Genomic DNA, 19,291 nt, shown 5'->3' on the forward strand with positions numbered 1-19,291 from the left:
TTATTTAATTTTTCATAATTATGAAATTCATAAATAATTCAAAATTATTTAATTAATCAGTGATGATATAAATTATATATACGATGAAAGAATAAATATCAAGTACTTAAGAATTTAGTCACATTCGAAAATTAGTTTATTTAATTCATCAACAAAATACCAGTACCCTTTGTAATCCTAAATCAACATTAATTATAACTTACAACTCCAAATAAATCTTATTTTTAAAGTTTTTATAATTATTAATAATAACAACTTTAAATTATACTGCAATTATGTAGCCCAATGTGATTTCCTCAGATCGACTGAAGAAAAGCAAAGTGAAAAAAAGAAAATGTGCATACAATAAAACAGACTAAAGGTGCAAATGCAAGAAAAATTAAATTCAATAAAGAAACATGAATCAAATTATTATGCCCTTCCCTGTTTGAAGTGATAAAATGTTGGATGAATTTGTTCTTACAATTTAAATGAAAATATTACCAAACCTAAGTACAGGGTTACGATGTACCTGGCTTTAGTTCTGACAAGAGTAATCGGTTCTGCACTCTATACTCTCTCGGGCTTTCATCGCCTCTTCTGGGTTTTAGTGATGGCATAGGAGTGGGAATATCCAAAAACTTGTAAGTCGTCACAATGCACTGTTTTCCCTTTCTTGCAGTTAACAACTGTCAATTATTTTTAATACATATGATACAATTTGCTAGGTATTACTAAATAAAATAATCGATATGATGTATATAATAAAAAAATTAATACTAGTATTAAAGGGAAAATTCTACCTCTATAGATAGAATAAGTATTGAAATTAATTGAAAATAGAAAATTGAGTGAACATATAATGCTCGATCTACATGTTTACGATTTTCCGCAAATTCGAGACAAATTCAGTACATTTGTCACAAATTCATGCCAATTTATATCAAACAATCCATATGACTCCATACGCTTGAGAATGCGCGAATTTGCCATAGTTTGGCAAACGTGCAGAGGAAATTCACAATAAACGTAAGGCGGCAGGACCCAAGCAGAGATTAGCTAATAGTGATAGCCACATTAGCTACAGTTGAAACTATTAGCTAAAATTTCCATGGAAACGACTACTTTTCATAAATGAACCATTGATAAATAAATATTGTATCCATGAAAATTGTAGCTGTTAGTTTCAACTACAGCTAATTTGATGGTACTCTCGTCCCGAGCCAGACCCGGTAGGTGCTGCAACCTCTCGACCGAACGGCGAATTACCACCGCCATCTTTCTCCCTACTCCAGTATCGTAAGAGCATTGTTTCTTCGATCAAACGTCTTAATTGGGTCCTATTGAGATCTTTTTCATCTAATATTTCCTTCATTATCTTTCTGTTATCCTTTGATTGGTATCTACTGATATATGCTTGTTATTGAGAGAATTAAATTATTAAAAAAAGTATTAAACATTTATTTTCCAAATTTAAAGCCGTATACAGTTCTGTTTCCACAATAATTTTAGTGGTCTTAGATCGGTAAGTACCTCAATGAACACCTTCAAGTACCAATGGTAGAAAAAGGTAGTAACCAATACGAATTATGTAACCCCACACACGTAATGCAACTTACTAATTTCATGTTTTTTTTTTTTATGTTTTAGAGGGATCGGAAAAAAAAAAAAAAATTACAACCTGCATTTTTTTCTTATACTACTATTTACTTCCTTCATTATTTGCAAAATTAAAATGAAAATTTTGAATCAAAAACCAGTTGGTTTTAAATCATCGTTAGTAAAATTATGCTATGATATTTTTTTAAAAAAAGTTAATATTTCAAAGGCAAAGAGATATTATAATTTTATCTGAAAGTAAGATCAAATATAGTTTCTGAATCTTGTTTTTTTTAAATTTTAATTTATCTTGTAAAATTGAGTTTTAATATTTTATTTTAGGTGTTCATAGAAATGAAGGGTTCAGAGCAATAATATAAAAAAGAACATGATGTAAATTGTTTAATAGAGGAATTTAAAAAAAACTCTACAATTCTTATTTGATAATTTATACAGTTACATACTCTATAATATTATAAGTAGATATGTTGGTATTATGGAGTTAGACAAACTAACACAATAAACAATTTAATAGAGAAACAAAGTAGCATTTTTCACAAATTTCTTCAAAATTGTGGCTTGTCACATTCGTGTCCTAGGCCACTCATATTTAAAGAGGTTTTATGTTTAGTTAAATTGAATTTTAAAGGGCTCTATCGCGACTTTAATTCTTCCTTATTACATTTTTTATTCCAAGTAAAGTTTTAAAGCAGTTCATGGACTTATTATCTGTATATATATTATATATATACTATATCAAATTTAGTATATAGATTATATACTATATCAAAAACAGCTTTGTAAATCAAAAGCACTTTTGTGGTTCTTAAAACCCTACCACCAAACGCACCATTCAACAAACTTCAAGATTCATTAAAAATATTAGCAAGAAGATTTTGGAATTAAGGTTGTGATATTCAAGATTGTATTATAATTTCATCATAATAAGTATTTTAAACTTGAAAAACTTAAAAGACAGCTGAAAAAAAAAAATATTTTAAGTTATAAATACCACACCATTTTTTAAAAAAATAATATTTCGTTTATTTATTTAAAGAACATTAATGTTTTATATAATATAATAATATAATATTTGTATGTAATGCAAAAGAAAGCTGTCCTTTTTCAATTAATTAATTAGAAATAAAATAACTCATTTAAAAATTTCTAATTAATTTAGTAAATAATTACATATATATATTTTTTTTCAAAACTCATTCTTAAAGGTATATTTAAAATAAATTCCATTGAATTTAATTTATTTTATGTAAAAATTAGTTTTACTGTTAAAATGGATTGGAAATTCATCATTAAATAAACGGAATATTTTGGCAGTTATTATTATCAGTTGGCAGCTATCTGAACATGAATTATTAGCCATGTTAGACGTACATTGCAATAGAATTGAATATTTTGGAAGCTAAAGGAATAATAATTGAAAAAAAAAGATATGCTGAGGACGGTAATTACAATTAATTATTATACAAATAAGTAAAATATATCTTTGGGAAAATATTATGATTTGTAACCGTTGGTATTTATTTAATTATAATGCCTTGTAAGATAATTATTACGTAAACAACATTTAGGGGTGGTTGTTGCTTGCTGTGTGGTCATTGGATTATTATGTTTTAAAACTGTCGTGTATAATAATATTATTGCCTGGTACAAAACTGAATCATAATAAAGCTAGACAGTATATATAGTATTACACCTTTCTGATTTACTCAAATAACGGATATTTGTGCATTTGAAAAATTCAAATTAATATAAAATCACTTTAATTTAACTCGAAATACATTTTAAAGTCATAAAAATCATCCTAAAAATGTCATAATACTATTTATGATCTACTTTGATCGTCTCCATGAACTATTGTCTTACAGCCAGTTGAGAAAAAATGGCCGTCGTACGCACCTCCATGCCCCGTTAGATCGGCCGTGGGTGTGTAATAATTATCTGCCCCATCTCCTGCCGTTTATGGAAGGATAATATAGTGACGGTATCTCTTGGCGGCGTCTTGTAAGACCATTTTCTCCTTGACGAATCAAATAACTGCTTCTGGAACCTTACGGGAGGCGGCTAGCTTTCAGAGATTCTGCAACAGTAAATTTTATGAATGTTTTGCATACATCATATCTGTGTGGCTTGGAAGAACTAAAATTAAAGATTTTAAAAAACGAGGATGAACAGTCGTTGTCGCCCCGAACTGCAGGTATCAGGGGAGGGAGAGAGGGGTGGGAAGGGGAGAGGAGGAGAGAGAGAGAGAGAGAGAGAGAGAGAGAGAGAGAGAGAGAGAGCAAACTCCTATCGGCAAATTAATTAACTTTATACTGACGAACAAATCATTTTTTGCGACATCAAACATAACAGCATTTTAAATAATAGAATCATAGAGGTATTCACACTATGATATATCATTCATTATGATTTTAATTTAATATGTCTTATAATACTATTATATAATTAATATTTTTAACTGCCAAAAATATTTTATATTTTATAGGTACCTTTCTGTAACAGCTATATTTGATATAGTTATTTCTTTAGTTAGAATAAGTAGGGAATGATGGGATCAGATTAATAAATTTTTTAGAGACTGAATATGCCAATTTTTTTTTCATATACTCACGGCTAGTAAAACGTTAAATGAAAAAAAATATCTGATAGGTACATATTTCCACATGCTTTTCTCACTATTTATTTTCTTTGATTACTTTGATTATATCTTCTCGAATTTGTCATTCATTCTGGAAAATTATATTGGGTGAGTAATTACCTAATCTTAAAGATAATTATTTATCGTTTATTAATAAAATCTACTGGTTGTAGCTAATATTTAGATCTTTCCAGATTGAAATTTTTCGCAGTGCAACTAGACGGAGAATCGATATGAGATGAACAAAATCCTGCACAATTTCTGAAAATTTCATCAAAATAAGATATGATCGATTACGCCCGGAAAAAAGTTTGACTGTAAACAGACAGTGAAGGTACCAAATTTGTTTCTTAGGTCTAAAATTTTAAAACCATAAATATATTAATTCTTGCATGAATACAACGCTTCCCTTCCTTTGTTACTCAGGAAGCAAAGTCATTGCAAATGGTTTTGGTTTGTAAGATCCGTAAGATAAAATGAATCATTATTGTGTTCAAATATAAAATTGAGCCCAGATGATGGATTGGGACATGTATCATTTTGAATTAAAAATTCAAAATACAAGTCCTTATTGACCCCAATTTCACGCACGCAGACCCTCCCATTGAAATGAAGTCACCCCTGCTACAGGTACACTATTGCCTTAGTTACCAGTTAGAAGGAGTTCGTTATAAGCCCGTTGGTTTACATTTTTAATGTTTCAGCAATACAAAACAGAAGTTATTTAATTTGTTGTTGATATAATCTAATAAATAAATATATATAATTTTATTTTATATTTATTTACATAATAATATTCCATAGCAGATATTTAATATGCATCTTTATATTCATCCTGTCTTTAATATATATCAGAATAAGCAATGAATACTCATGTTTTTTATATTTGTCACAAAGGTACCCATTTAATGCTAAAGTGCATAATTAGAAACATTTTGTATTATATCTTTTGTAAAAACTTATACAGTGCTTCTTCGTTCCCTTTTTATTCTAGACATAAAGAAGAACGTTTCGTTAAAATAAAGCGTGCAGTTCTGTCATAAGATACAACATATGAAAGACCAACGGAAAGGGTCCTACATCTTCTTACGAAAGATATAGATAGACCTTCATAGAAACTTTTTCATTCGATTTTAGAAGAAAATTTAATTTTTATTTGACGAAGAAAAAAAAAACTGTCTCAAAAAATATGATAATTTTAAACGAATACTTAGTGTAAAATGCAGTTAAACAAATATACTGTATAATAAATTTCAAGATCCTTGTTCTGTCGCTCTGCGTTGAAGTCAATAAATTCCACATTTCAATTCAGGAAATATATACATATCTGTGCTACAATTTATTTTGTGTTAAATATTTGAACAATCCACAAAGAATGAATGAATTTACTCAAGTCGTGTTCCCATTTGAAGAACCATAAATAATAAATATTCCAACGATGAAAATATAGTCATTGTAAATTATTACAGATATGTTTTATTTGCCTTTCATATCCGACTACACATATTTAGTCTATCAAGATTTTACTACTTACGGTATCCAGTAATAGCTGATATTAAATTATGAATATATTGGAATTTATAACGCAAATTATATCTCAACAATTTGTGTTGTCTGATTCTGATTCATTTGTTTAGTGTTGACTAATACCTTAGAACTTGTTTGAACACACATTTTTAAAAAGTAGACTGTAAGTGAATTTTTTGATTTCTTATCTGAATAGTTAAAGTTTCCCTGATTTACAGAAATATGTGAGAGCGCTAGAAAACATATATTTTTTATTGAACCATAACAATATTAGCGGATTTTTCATAATCGCAGATAGGTAATATGTAATAAAAAATGAACAATTAAATGGATAAATTAGATCAGTCCGAGTTTGACATAAATGATTATGTATACGAATAAAATTGAGAAAAACGAAATAGAAAAACATATCAATCAATAAAATTATAACATAGAAATAACAAGTAATATATAAAAAATAAAATAAAGAAAACTAATAAATAACTAATGATAATGGTAATAAATATAAATAAAATTTCCTATTCTAGAATTTACAAAATTGCTAAATAAAGTTTTCTTCTTGGATTTTCTCCTATTTCAACTTTTATTTATTTCCAGTATATGCATTATAGTAGAAAATAAGTAGATTGTGTTTATATGGTTATCGACTAAAGATGATGGTTATATGTGGTATGATTAATAATGTGGATGTAAGTGCTTTTCATCTTCAATGAAAAAACTAATAATTTTTTTCATTCAATTTTTATAATGTTCATATTGAAAATGGTAAACTTGATTATAGGTCTATTATTCCGATAAAAACGAATTTATTATATAACATTTATGTTGTCTACGCGTAAATTCATTTCATATCCATTCAAGAAATACGTTGAAAACCAGTTTAAATTGTTCATTAAACAATTAAAAATGAAACGAAATACTCGAAAGTATTATTTATACTTACATATGAACCGTTAAGTGTAAAAATTATGAAAGTTAATACTTGAGTTTTGAGATATTTTGGATGAAGCTATATGCCGTTGTCTTTAGGGAATAACACCTTTCAGTGTACAAACTGGTCAGCAACAAGTAAATTCAATTATTTAAAATCATTTATTTACGTTAACCCACTGAGTAAATAATTATTTTTTATCATAATCATAATAAATTATGATGAGAACAGAATGACGTACACTAATCTTGCTTTCTATGTTTCCTGTATTGTAGTATATTATTATAATTTTAATAACAACGTCTAAAAAATATGAGTAACTATTTTTTAAGTGAATACTTGATATATCTCATTGTAATGTTCATAATACGCTTATAAAAATAATTTCCGGACAAAGGCAAAAGTAATGTATTATGTTTTTGGAAGCTATTCGTAGCATCTAACAATATTAACGAAGAAGTTGCGTTAATGTAATAATAGTTAAAAGTAACTAAATATAACGGGTTACTAAAGTTGTAACAGGATAACTGGTTCCCTACTGGCGACAAGTGGAAATATCCACGGAGTTAGTTTGAGCTTCACTCGCTAGATGGAAGTCAATGTCCTCTGGCTATAGTTTGTTGCCAAGATGGTTTCTCATTTAGGTATTTGGAATTCCTATAAGTAATTGATTTTATATATCTGTACAATTTTATATATAAAAAAATTATTTACGATTTATATGCGATATATATTATAATTTCAGTAGTTTGAAATTATGATTATTATAACAATAATTATGATTATTATTTGTAAAATTGAGATCTGGGTTTTCATAATTTATAGTTATTTTTTATCTCACAAACAAGCCAAATGATTAATCATGAATATAGGATCCCAATCCTTTAATATAATAATAATTATATTGTTATAATTTCTTTAAAATATGTTGGCAAAAATCTAGCTACAATGTCTATATAATAATAATAAAATTTTCCTAACAAATTGATAGACTAAATGAATTGAATATTTTATTGAAATTCAGAAATTCTAAAAACATACTCGCATGAATTTTTAGTCCTCTTAAATTCACAAATACCACTGTCTAAAGACATTACATAAATATGAATGTGATGAAGGAATGGTTCGTATAAATAGTATATATGTTATAAATAGAAATGAACTAATAAAACAATTTTTTATTCTTCATAATCATTTAAAGCTGAGATACACTATTTATTTATATTAGTCATCTTATTGGTATATTTTCAGTAAAATTAAAAGTGACCAGTTAGCACATTCAAATTAAAAGAATTTATATTTATAATTTATTAACGCTTTAATAAGTTAGCAATCTACAAATTCTTGTTGGACTGTTCTCTTGATAGCTGTGCATATTTTTTCAAACTTTTATCATTACGAGACCAATATTGTATAAAAATTAATACAAAAAAATTTTTCTGAGTTTTGTATATATTCAGATTTCTAACATCAAAAAGCTGAAATATAATTTTTTTGAAGCTGTAATTATTAGTATTAACAACTTTTTACATCGACGAGTTTTCGTTACAAAACAATTATCTCAGAATATTGAACTATTATTATTCACATTATTAATAGTTTATTTTTCATAAAGAAATAAACTAAAGATAATAAAGAAAAATAAAGACATTTATTGTGCTTTTTCTAACAATATAGGAATTAATATCTTTTTGTTGGTAATTTCATGTGGATATAAAATATACATATAATCATTTCGTAGTTGGGTAATTGTTATTCGCGTCTAAGCAAAAATTTGTACCGTTCAAATCCAGTCATTAGTTAGTTACTATCCAATAAATCAGATAAAAAAAACAACAACGTTAACTACCGATGCAATTTTATGAACATAAACTTGGTGGCTGTAAACTGTAGACTTCATTACCATAAAATTTCCTAGAGCCTCATTAGACTTCTTAGATATTATATATACATATATATATATTTATGAAACCTTGAAAATTAAATTTGTTTCTAAACAATCAGAACACGTAAAGAAGGACTGGTGGTCCATGTACTTGCTTTATTATTATTCTTTAAGGAATAAAATTTAAAACATGTATATTCCAGATTTTTTCTCAGATGGCGATGTTGTTTACGCCAAGAGACTGGAAGTCAAAATACTAAAAAAGGGACTAATAATGGTGAAATTATGCAGAGACATTAACATAGGCGGTGAAGTGGCCAGCTGTGATAGAGAGCAGTCGAGGTGAGCAGAAGATGGATGGAACTGTGACCGGTTCTAATTACCTTCTACTTGAGTATTCACAGATATTCAAATAGGACCGTGTCTCAGCTACCGTTGCACAAAAAAGACTCTCCAGGACTTTACGGTAGCATTTCTTGAGTCCATCCACTTTCTGCATTATTGATCGTTATTGGACAATATTTGAAAAGAAAAAAATCGAATACCGATTCGTTTACACACACCCCTCTGATCTTTTATGACAGAATAATCGTAACATTTCCGTTTTCTCTTTCATAGCGAATAGTGGGACCGAGGGTGATAATTTCCTAGTCCCGGCCTAGAATATTGCGGGAGGGGGGCGGTAATTTGTTTATTCATTGTGGGCATTCAACAGTTGCGGCCGACACAATAGCCCCGTCTCCTTCTTTGCATAGCATGACAGGGTGTCATTCGGTCGCTGCTATTCAACAGCACTATGTCCTTAGCTGCGACTGTTCCCTTCAGGTTCAGGTGTTAACGGATCGAAGACTAACAATATCAGTGCACATTTGTGCATTAGGCCGCTGTCGACAGGTGCACTACTCAGGGAGAACGTCATCTCGTGCAATGAGCGATTTAAATATTTAAAGGACTAGCAACTTGTTGCTCTCGATGTAAACCTAGTGTGGGATTAAACAATGATTTACAAGCTCTAGGTCAGTTCCGCTGAGCACAAAATCGGCTGTAATTTCGCCTGGAACCAACCGGGCCTCGGCACAGTAACAGTTCAGAGGAAGTGTTAACTTATGTTAGAAAACTTTCTTTTAATTGTAATAATGTAGGTGTAATGTATTGACAGTGAGGGGAAGGGGTGAGAGGGGAGGAGGGGGGTAAGCGAATCGATAGGGTGGCGCGCGTTGCCAGGGAACTGGAGGGGGCGGGGCCAAGGGGCCGGCCAACCGGAGCCTGCCACGTCACGGAGCGGCGATCCGGGGGTAAGAGGTAGTGGGGGGAGCGGGGCCAGGGAGTGTGGTGCCTGAGCCGAGTCAGTAGTGAGCAGTGCGACATGCATAACACATGAGTCCCCGCGACGGTTTTTACAATTCAGATAAGAGTGAAGTGAGGGGGAGAGTGTAATGGCAACCACGACGTACATGCCCGCTAGTACTGCCGTATCGTCCGAGCTGGACGGAAGTGGAGTCGGTGTGATGAATATAGTGAACGCGAGCATCGGGGGTGGCGGCTACCACACCAGCCCCTCGCCGCGAGGCAGCGATGGCGAAATGAAGTATATGCCCCCGAGTCAGCATCATCATCACCATCACCATCACCAGATGCCTACATCGCCTTCGCCAAACAGTCACCCAGTGTCTCTGTCCGCCGCCAACCCGTGGGTGAGCCTACAACCTGGAGGAGGTGCGGCGGACCCCTGGGCCACCATGGGCATCCACAATCACCACGGACACCATCACCATCCACACCAGGCGCCGCCTGTGGATATCAAGCCGCACGAGATGCACCGGCACCAGCAGGCCAGCCACGGCATGACGTCCTGGCACGCGCCCGTCGTCTCTTCGGCCCACTATAATACCGGTCCCGGCTCGCCACTTCCTCACCACACGGCCTATCACGCCGCTATGAATGGTATGTTAGCCCACCACCAGCACCAGCCACCTCAGCTCCACCACACGCTAAGGGACATGCAGAATCACAGCCCTTCTTATCACCAGAGTCATCCCGACCAGCCCTCGGGAGGGGAAGAAGACGCCCCGACGTCTGACGACCTAGAAGCCTTCGCCAAACAGTTCAAACAGAGGCGGATCAAACTAGGTTTTACCCAAGCGGACGTCGGTCTGGCCCTAGGCACCCTGTACGGAAATGTCTTCTCACAAACGACGATATGCAGGTTTGAAGCCTTACAATTGAGCTTTAAAAACATGTGTAAATTGAAACCTCTCCTCCAGAAATGGTTAGAGGAGGCGGATTCGACGACGGGCTCGCCGACTAGTATCGACAAAATCGCAGCCCAGGGAAGGAAAAGGAAAAAGAGGACGAGCATCGAAGTGTCTGTCAAAGGAGCCCTTGAGCAGCATTTCCACAAGCAACCGAAACCTTCAGCCCAAGAGATCACCACCTTAGCGGACACCTTACAGCTTGAAAAAGAAGTTGTGCGGGTGTGGTTCTGCAACAGGCGGCAGAAGGAGAAGAGGATGACACCGCCGAACACGATGGGAGGCCCTCAGGATGGTATGATGGAGAGCCAGATGGGACAAACCCCGCACGGACTCCACGGCTACCATCACCAGGATCACCTCCACGGCTCGCCGATGGCACCACACAGTCACAGCCACAGCCCGCCCATGCTAAGCCCACAGACGATGCCCAGCCACACCTCGCTTACCGCTCACTAACGATTAGCCCAGTGGGATATTGAATACTCCAGACACATCTCCAAGATGCAGCTGAGAGGAGACTATGTCTGAGGAGTGGATCTAGTCTCCCAACTCTCCTCGACACAATATATGAATATATACAAACATATATTTAATATATAAAGGACTGTGATTGTAGAGTGTATATTATTAATATAAGTCTGGAGGTTTGGACATTTTCAGATCCTGCTGAGCGATAGCCACTCGCGGGGGTGGCCACAAGAACTATTATTCAAACTGTAAATATACTGTGTTGTATTTCGTCATTGTGTGTAGTAACCGGTGGAATACATATGAACTCTGTTTATATACTCGATGTGTATTTTATATACTGGGGAAGTTATGTGTTCTAATGAGCTAAATGGTCGAACTGTCTTTGTAAATAGTTACATGATAAATATATATATATATACTTAGTTGAAGACGCCATGCCGTGTACAAATAGTTAATGGTGAGTAGGAGACTGTAGATAGAGGAGAGGAAGAGAGTGTCTCCATTATGGACTGTGGAGCACAGAGGACGGGACTGCAGCACCAAGGTAGGACAAAACATGTTTCTATGCTTTTGTTCCGCCATAGCCATATCTGAAATGTGTTAACAAGAGTGTCCCTCTTACCAGTTCCATAGTGCAAGTGATCCAGTGATTACAGGCCGAGGAAACCGATGTGATTTGTGTCAGTAAAGAGTTATCCATTTTCTTTATTATTTATTTTTTCTATCTCTTATAAATCTCTAACTTAACGGACCACTCGATTACTTTGTACAATCTGTTAACTGTACCCCTGCAAATGAACTTCTAACGACTCCCAGAATTAGATAATTAGAGACATAGTTAATATCTCCCCAGCTAAGGAATTGAGCCCAATATATCACTTTAACTCTAATCTTTGGATCATATTGCCGGTTAGAATTTTATTTGCAGTAGGTTGCGCATGCTTTATATACATTTATAGTGTCCAATTATTTTTGACAAATCTGTTATACTACAATGTATTCAAATTTATATATAATATATTATTATATTTCTTCTTGATTTTGTGGATTGTGATCTCGATAGATTTTTTCTTTATTTTTATTTTTCTCAATGTCAATAATTGGGTATAGTTTTACAGAAGTAAACAAAAAAGACAAATGCCGAAAGTTTATAGATTTCGAATTCATGCCATTGCATGCAGTGGCATTCATTCTCATCATTTTATTTTATCATTATCATGCATTATCAGTTACATTTCTATATCCTTAATATGTGACACACAAGTTGTTGCTTCTTATTTGAATAAATTAAAAGTTATAAATTATTCAGACAGATCATGTTTATCGCATGACGATTTAGTGCATGCTGTACATTGGGCATTTGTCTTGACACTGTTAACAGTTTTTTGGGCATTCCACGTAACATCTAAGAAATTTTGTACAAAAAGTTTATTTTAAATTGAAAAAGAATTGAGTCAAATGTTATTTATTAAATTATTTTGTTTTCTTATATTATTTTTGAGATATATAAATTCATATATTATGAATACAATATAAGAAGGCTGCTTTATAATTATTGTTATTGTTTGATTCAAATGTTTTTATTTTATTATAGTTTTGTCTCAAAGATACCTTAGTTACAAAAACGATTTGAAGTTTCATAATGAACAATCAAAGAACTGATAATTGAACTTTAATATTTAAAGAAAAAAAATTATAAAAAATATAACAAAAAAATATGTGAACAATATATACGTATGTAAATATAGATAATATAGTCGGCAAAGAACCCCTTTATTGTACAGATAGCTAGTGAAGCAAATATTCTTAATTATATTAAAATATTATTGTGTATTTGAAGTTTTTGTTTTCCATCAAGTTTTTTCGGGGATAACCTGTGTAAAAAGTAGAGATATGGAGGGGTTTATTATGATGAAGATGAAATAAATTTTTTGTGTTTTGTCATAATAAGTGAAAACTTGACTTTTTATTTTAATACTGCCCTAATCTCTGGTGAGGCTGTGCCGTTGTACGGGTGCCTACGACTGAGCCGTTGTTAGCGCTGTGGAGTTGCGGCCCCCGTACTCGGTACAGTACCTCCGCAAAGGTTCTACTCAATTTGGATAAGGTACACTCAATGGTCATGTTATACTAGTATAACATTGATTTATTATAAACATGAACACTAGGACACAATATTTTATTTTTATTTTTTAAGAGTGTGTGAGGAAATTGCATGAAATATTTTTATAAACATTTCATTAAAAAAAAAAAAAAAAAAAAAGGAGATGTATTTATAAAATATAATATATTGGTATAATTACAAACAAATTTGAATAAAAAATTTTAAAATATAAATTTTATTAATTAATATATTGTTTGATAAGGTGATTTTTTTGTAGTATTATTTTATATTTCTATAAAAGATGAACATTAGAAATATTACTAAATAATTGAGAAATCGTCACTTATACTATTAGGTTCAATTGGAGTGCCGTGCGGACAACCGTGAACACACTTTTTGTCCTTATATAATTAGTGATAGTATCAGACACAGTTTTGTTCCTCCCGAGTACCTAAAGGTACGGTCCAACGTAAACAAACAGGGCGGCAGGTGTTCTCATACCAACCCTCCCAAACCCTCGGAATTTCAAACGGTCAGTCTCCCGGATTCTTTTCCACCCTCCGTTATCTTCCATCTTCTCAGCAAATAGTTATTTTATTACCCTTCTTCTTATCTATTCGAGAAAGTGGAGGTAGTGTCCGTTCTTAATGTAATTGTTGATACATATATATATCGGCAGCTGATTCGTTAAAGTCTTTTGCCCTTCATTGCTGACTTCAGTTTTATTGTTTTTATCTCGTATATATTTATTAATACATAAATTAAATTTCGTTTCAGATTAAATATACATTCATAACGCCTCTGTAAGGCTTAAATTATTTTTTGACTTGTTTGATTTTATAGCTACACTAATCGTGAAAATTAAATTTGCAAACTTAAACTAAGTATTACAAATTGATAATAAATGTATCATTGATAAAACAGACGAATTAAAATTTTAATTATGTTTCAATAATTAAAATAGCCGTTAAAAATTTTCAAACTTCCCACAAGTACTTAAGTATTGGACTTCATAATTCTTATCCCCACAAATGTTTTGGAAACGTAAAAAAATACTATGGTATAAAGCTAAGAAATAATGATTTTTAATCTTTGCAGTTATTTTGAAATAAAACATTGTTGAATAAGATCAACTTTTTGTTTCTCACTAAGATGAATAACTTTTGAAAATTTAGGGCATTGAAGTGATAACTTTATTTTGCTCCAATAGTTTTATTCTTATTCCGAAAATTCTTATATCAGCATGTAATCTGTAAGAAGAATATATGTTGTAAATCTTTTTAATTATTTTTAGGATGTAAATGTCAATTCATCAATTGATTTCAGATTTAATGTTTGATAAAAAAAATATATATTTTTAACTTATTCTGTAAATCAAAAATAAATAAAATAGAAGTTATTATTTGATGTTTTTGGTATCAGATTTGTCAACAATGAAGGATAGAAAAATGTTTTTAACAACATTAACAATTTTAATGACAAAACTAACAATTTTGACTACGTATATGACTTATGAAAATAAATATTATGAATAGTTTTTTCCTGCTCTGATTCAGATGAAATTGATTAATTATTTTTCAAATATGATTTTTATAAGAACTAATATGTTAAAATCTCTTATTGAAATTTGAATTATTTATTTAGAAGACATGAAGTTACGACTATTTTTATTTAAAATATGTGTTTTTGCTAAGTATTAAGCATTTTATTCACGAACATTTATTAAACTTCTATACAAAAATATTTATACAGCATATTTATTCAATATTGTTAGGCCAATATTTCAATGCCTTCTCAACATTTTATGTCAATTTCTATTTGCAGTTATCGAGGTAAATATGTGTCCAATTTACAAAATCTCATATAGTATTAATGTAACGTATCAGTAGAGAGCAGTAATAAATCTGACAATATATCTCAATCTTATAAAGAATGAAAGAAAAACATACAATTGATATAATATAAAAACTTTACTATAAATACAAAACAAAATCTAAATAAATAATTAGAATGCCTACTTGTGATTCGCTGGAGGTGTTGGTATTATTTATAATGATATAATTTAGAAAACAAAAAATAAGTCAAATTATTTAATCAAATAAATGTCATACAATATCACAATCTTCCAGTAAAAATATCCTTAATGTATTTGACATTGATTAGTTATCATTTTAAATTTAGGCGTCATTGAAAAAAAAAACATTTCTAGTCAAAATCTTTTTTTAAATTTGAAACAAGCAAAAAATCAGTTAATCTGGAATATCTATTAATCAGTTATAGGATTGTGAGATAATTATACAAACAGATAGGCACGTAAATTCTTTAAATTCGAGTTGGACATTAGATTACGAATCAATTAGGCTAAATGTGTAATTATGTTAATAGTGATAATAAGGGGACTCAGGAATTCTGATGGAATAACAGATCGGCATATATTAACTTCCAAAGACTGTCTCTAATTCCTTCGGTCAGTTTCAGGAGTAAATCGTGTCTCTTCAGATTCAACAAACGGTTAATTGTGTGTCTAACATAATAAGGTCGTATTTATTTGTATTATTAGTTATTCAGGGAACATAATACAATAAATATTGTTTTAACAATTGTTATTGCAAATTAGCCTTAGTAGAACTAGTATTTCTCTAAAACATTAAACGCACCATGCTATTTTTATTATAGAAAAATGAGTTTGAGAAATCAAGAAAAACAAGTGACAATTTTGGAATAAGATTATTTTTTTTCTTTCCACCTGTGCTAGAACCAAATTTATTCTTTAGTTTTGACAAAATGTGTTATAATCAATTATTAACTAATAAATAATAACCCACTCAAATAATTGTTCCAGATTTATAAAACAATATTGTGTAGGTATTGTATAGAATATTCGAACATTTTATATAATTTCTTAAAGAGTATAGAGAATGCTTCGACCTTTATGAATTTTAATATTCTCTATACCATCTTTATATAACATTCCAAGAAGGTAATACGAAATGAAATAATATTGAGATAGGGAAAACCTTAATACATTCAAACAATAGTCGTTCAAATATAAAAAAGAAAGAGGGAGCATATTAACAATAAAAATTTTAATAAATTAATGTTGAAAGGAAAAAATATAAACTTCTGAGAATTTAAAAGCAAAAAATATAATGTTTAAATGCATGAATATTTATGTATGTACAATTATGAATAATAAGATATCAATTACCTTAGCTTAATGCTAGAAAATACGGTTACATCACTAAATAAATTATATATATTTTTTTTTATTAAAATTAATTTTCACTTAAGCGAACTGAAGAAATCAGTGCTTAAACATTTTCAAAGTAATTCTGATGATTTTTTAAATTAAGAAAATTGATCTTTCAATCCAAAGTTTATATATTCATTTCTGAAAAGTAAAGTTTTTTTCACAAATTATAATTATACCCTGAGAACTTAGTTTATTTCAAAATTAAACTTTTTTTATATTAATTAGGAGTTAAAAATCAAATAATTTTCAATAAACATTTTACATCTTTTCATGAGTTGCTCCCATACAGATTGTAAATGCTAACTTTCCTATACTGGATATATTGAATCTTAATACAAAATCCCTTAATGATTTTTGCTACAATTTCAAATTTTATTATATGTTATCATCCAGTCTTATTAATACTATACACGATAATTCTTTTTTTTTGTTAGATTAAAAATGTCAAATAAAATTTACTTCTAATTTACATTTAATTTACTTCAGTAATAATATAGGACAATAAAAGAAAAAAAAAGGAACATTTTTTTACTATTAGATACCAGAAATATTGTAGAAAGATTAATATTATTGAAATTAAAAAAAAAAATACATTTCAATATATAAAAATAAACGAAGAATTAAATATATTTGTTAAATATATTATATTCCATAAGAAATATAATTTATGTGGCTCCTTACTATCAAATCTGATTTAATCCAGTGGTTAGGCGTACAACTAAATGGAAAAAATTTAGTCTCAAAATTCCTGTTTTTCTCTCGACTCCTAAACGTTCCTAACTTATTTAAATTAAATTATTTATTTATTGATTTTACGTATCAGTAATATATGCATATTATTATAAACTTTCAGAAGAAGAGAGTTTTAGAGAAAAAAAGTATCGCTTTGGTTTTTAAGGAAATTTTATTCGATCTAACGTAGTTTATTTATAATATTTGTATAGTAAATATTCAACATGTGTTTAGTAGTATTCTTTAAAAAAATTATTCATACCTTACTATAAATTAAACGTTACTTCAATTACAGACAAGATTAGCTAATCATTGTAATCTTTAATTTAACTAAGTAAAAATGATAATCAATTAAATAAATGCACATTTAAAATATAAATGTGCTCGAAATTATTTATCAACCTCTGAAATATGATAGTAGGTATTATAAATTCCTTTCCAAGAAAAATATTCCGTATAATCTATACCTGATATTTGTGTTGCATTAGATGATAATAATACTTCCTTATAATAAATTATATTTTATTGGTACGATGCAGTGGAATAAGATATTGTAGAAACGGTCTAGAAGTTCATCTTAGGAATTCTCAAGCAACCCGTTGTCAAGGTTAACCTTCTCTCAACGATGTAGTTTTTCTTTCTTTTTTTTTCTTTTTTTTACGACCACAATTCTGAGGAGGAGTGAACAATCGAATTCTGTCCTCAGTTTATTTATATCGATTTCATCATTCGTTTGTCGATAATAGTGGAGGTGTAAACGATATTTAAGATAAATGTAGAGAAAAAATATATTACAAATAATTATAGTTTTAATTAAAAAATTCAATTTTTTTCATCAATTTGTATTGACCCAGTTTGTTCATAAGTTTTGTTCATTGAGAGTAACGACAGAATCAATATAAGAGACACTCCATAAAACCATCATATAAATGCTGATTAGAAATACGGTTACAATAATAATTGTATAATTTAATAGATGATAAAATATTCAAGAACACATTTTCATAACGATACCGATTGCTATTACTATATTTTTCAATAGTAACTGTTTTTGCTATATTTTTAAGAATATAATAAATATTCAAAGTAGCGATATCAACAAATAAATATAGGTAATATATATTAATCTATGAATGGTAGCGTTACACTAAGCTATCTGAAATTAAATAATAAAAATACGTACATTTGGGATTTTAACAGTCTAGGTGGAAGTTCGTAGGCAGAAAAAGGAAAAAAATATTTAACCATTTCAAGATTGTTATCTTAAATTTCTATTTAAGATTTAATGAGATATTAGTTTTGTATTTTTAACTAATAATTTGACACGAAATAAATATAAATTGATTGAAGTAATGAAAAATTGTTTAAAATGATTTATATTTATATATATATTTTATTTCTAGCCAACTTTGAATTTCTTATCATAAATTTAATTTTTATTAAATTTTAAATTTGATTATTTGGTGATTAAAGCTTATATAACAATTGTATTTTTTTTATTATCACTATAAGAATATTGTGATTATATATTCACTTAATTATGAGAAGAAAGTACACATTTATATATGCTATTTAACTGATAAAATTGAAGAAAACGAGTATTTTTTAATTAAAGAAACTAAATTTAATAACAATTTAATATATATATATTTTTTTTTTTTTATATTTGGTTTCTGTTATTTGTAAATAAGATAAGACCTTATATACCAATTAAGCCTGACAGAGAGGTGATAAATAGTATATGCCTAGACTGATTAGGGTATGAAACCAAATAATGTGTTCATTTAATGGAAATAAATTATATTACATCACATATTATAAGTTAATATATCTGAATTTAAATTCTATTTCACGGTATCACAAATTTATCATAATTTTATATACAAATCTTTATCA

The 19,291-nt window shown here is 29.9% G+C and overlaps 1 protein-coding gene across 2 annotated transcripts in view; it reads left to right on the plus strand.

Annotated features, from left to right (window-relative positions):
* Positions 1–9,904: 9,904 nt before the first annotated feature.
* vvl (ventral veins lacking) overlaps positions 9,905–19,291 on the plus strand; it is a 266,778-nt gene continuing 257,391 nt past the window's right edge. For both annotated transcript variants that reach the window (XM_067044677.1, XM_067044676.1), the window contains exon 1: positions 9,905–11,850. In XM_067044677.1, coding sequence (XP_066900778.1) covers positions 10,017–11,291 — 1,275 coding nt within the window. In that variant the 5' untranslated portion in view covers positions 9,905–10,016 and the 3' untranslated portion in view covers positions 11,292–11,850. The remainder of the gene's footprint in view (positions 11,851–19,291) is intronic.

The sequence above is a fragment of the Halyomorpha halys genome, unplaced genomic scaffold, assembly GCF_000696795.3.
Source record: "Halyomorpha halys isolate HHAL.00 unplaced genomic scaffold, Hhal_1.1 Scaffold310.1, whole genome shotgun sequence".
Taxonomy (NCBI): Eukaryota; Metazoa; Arthropoda; class Insecta; order Hemiptera; family Pentatomidae; genus Halyomorpha; species Halyomorpha halys.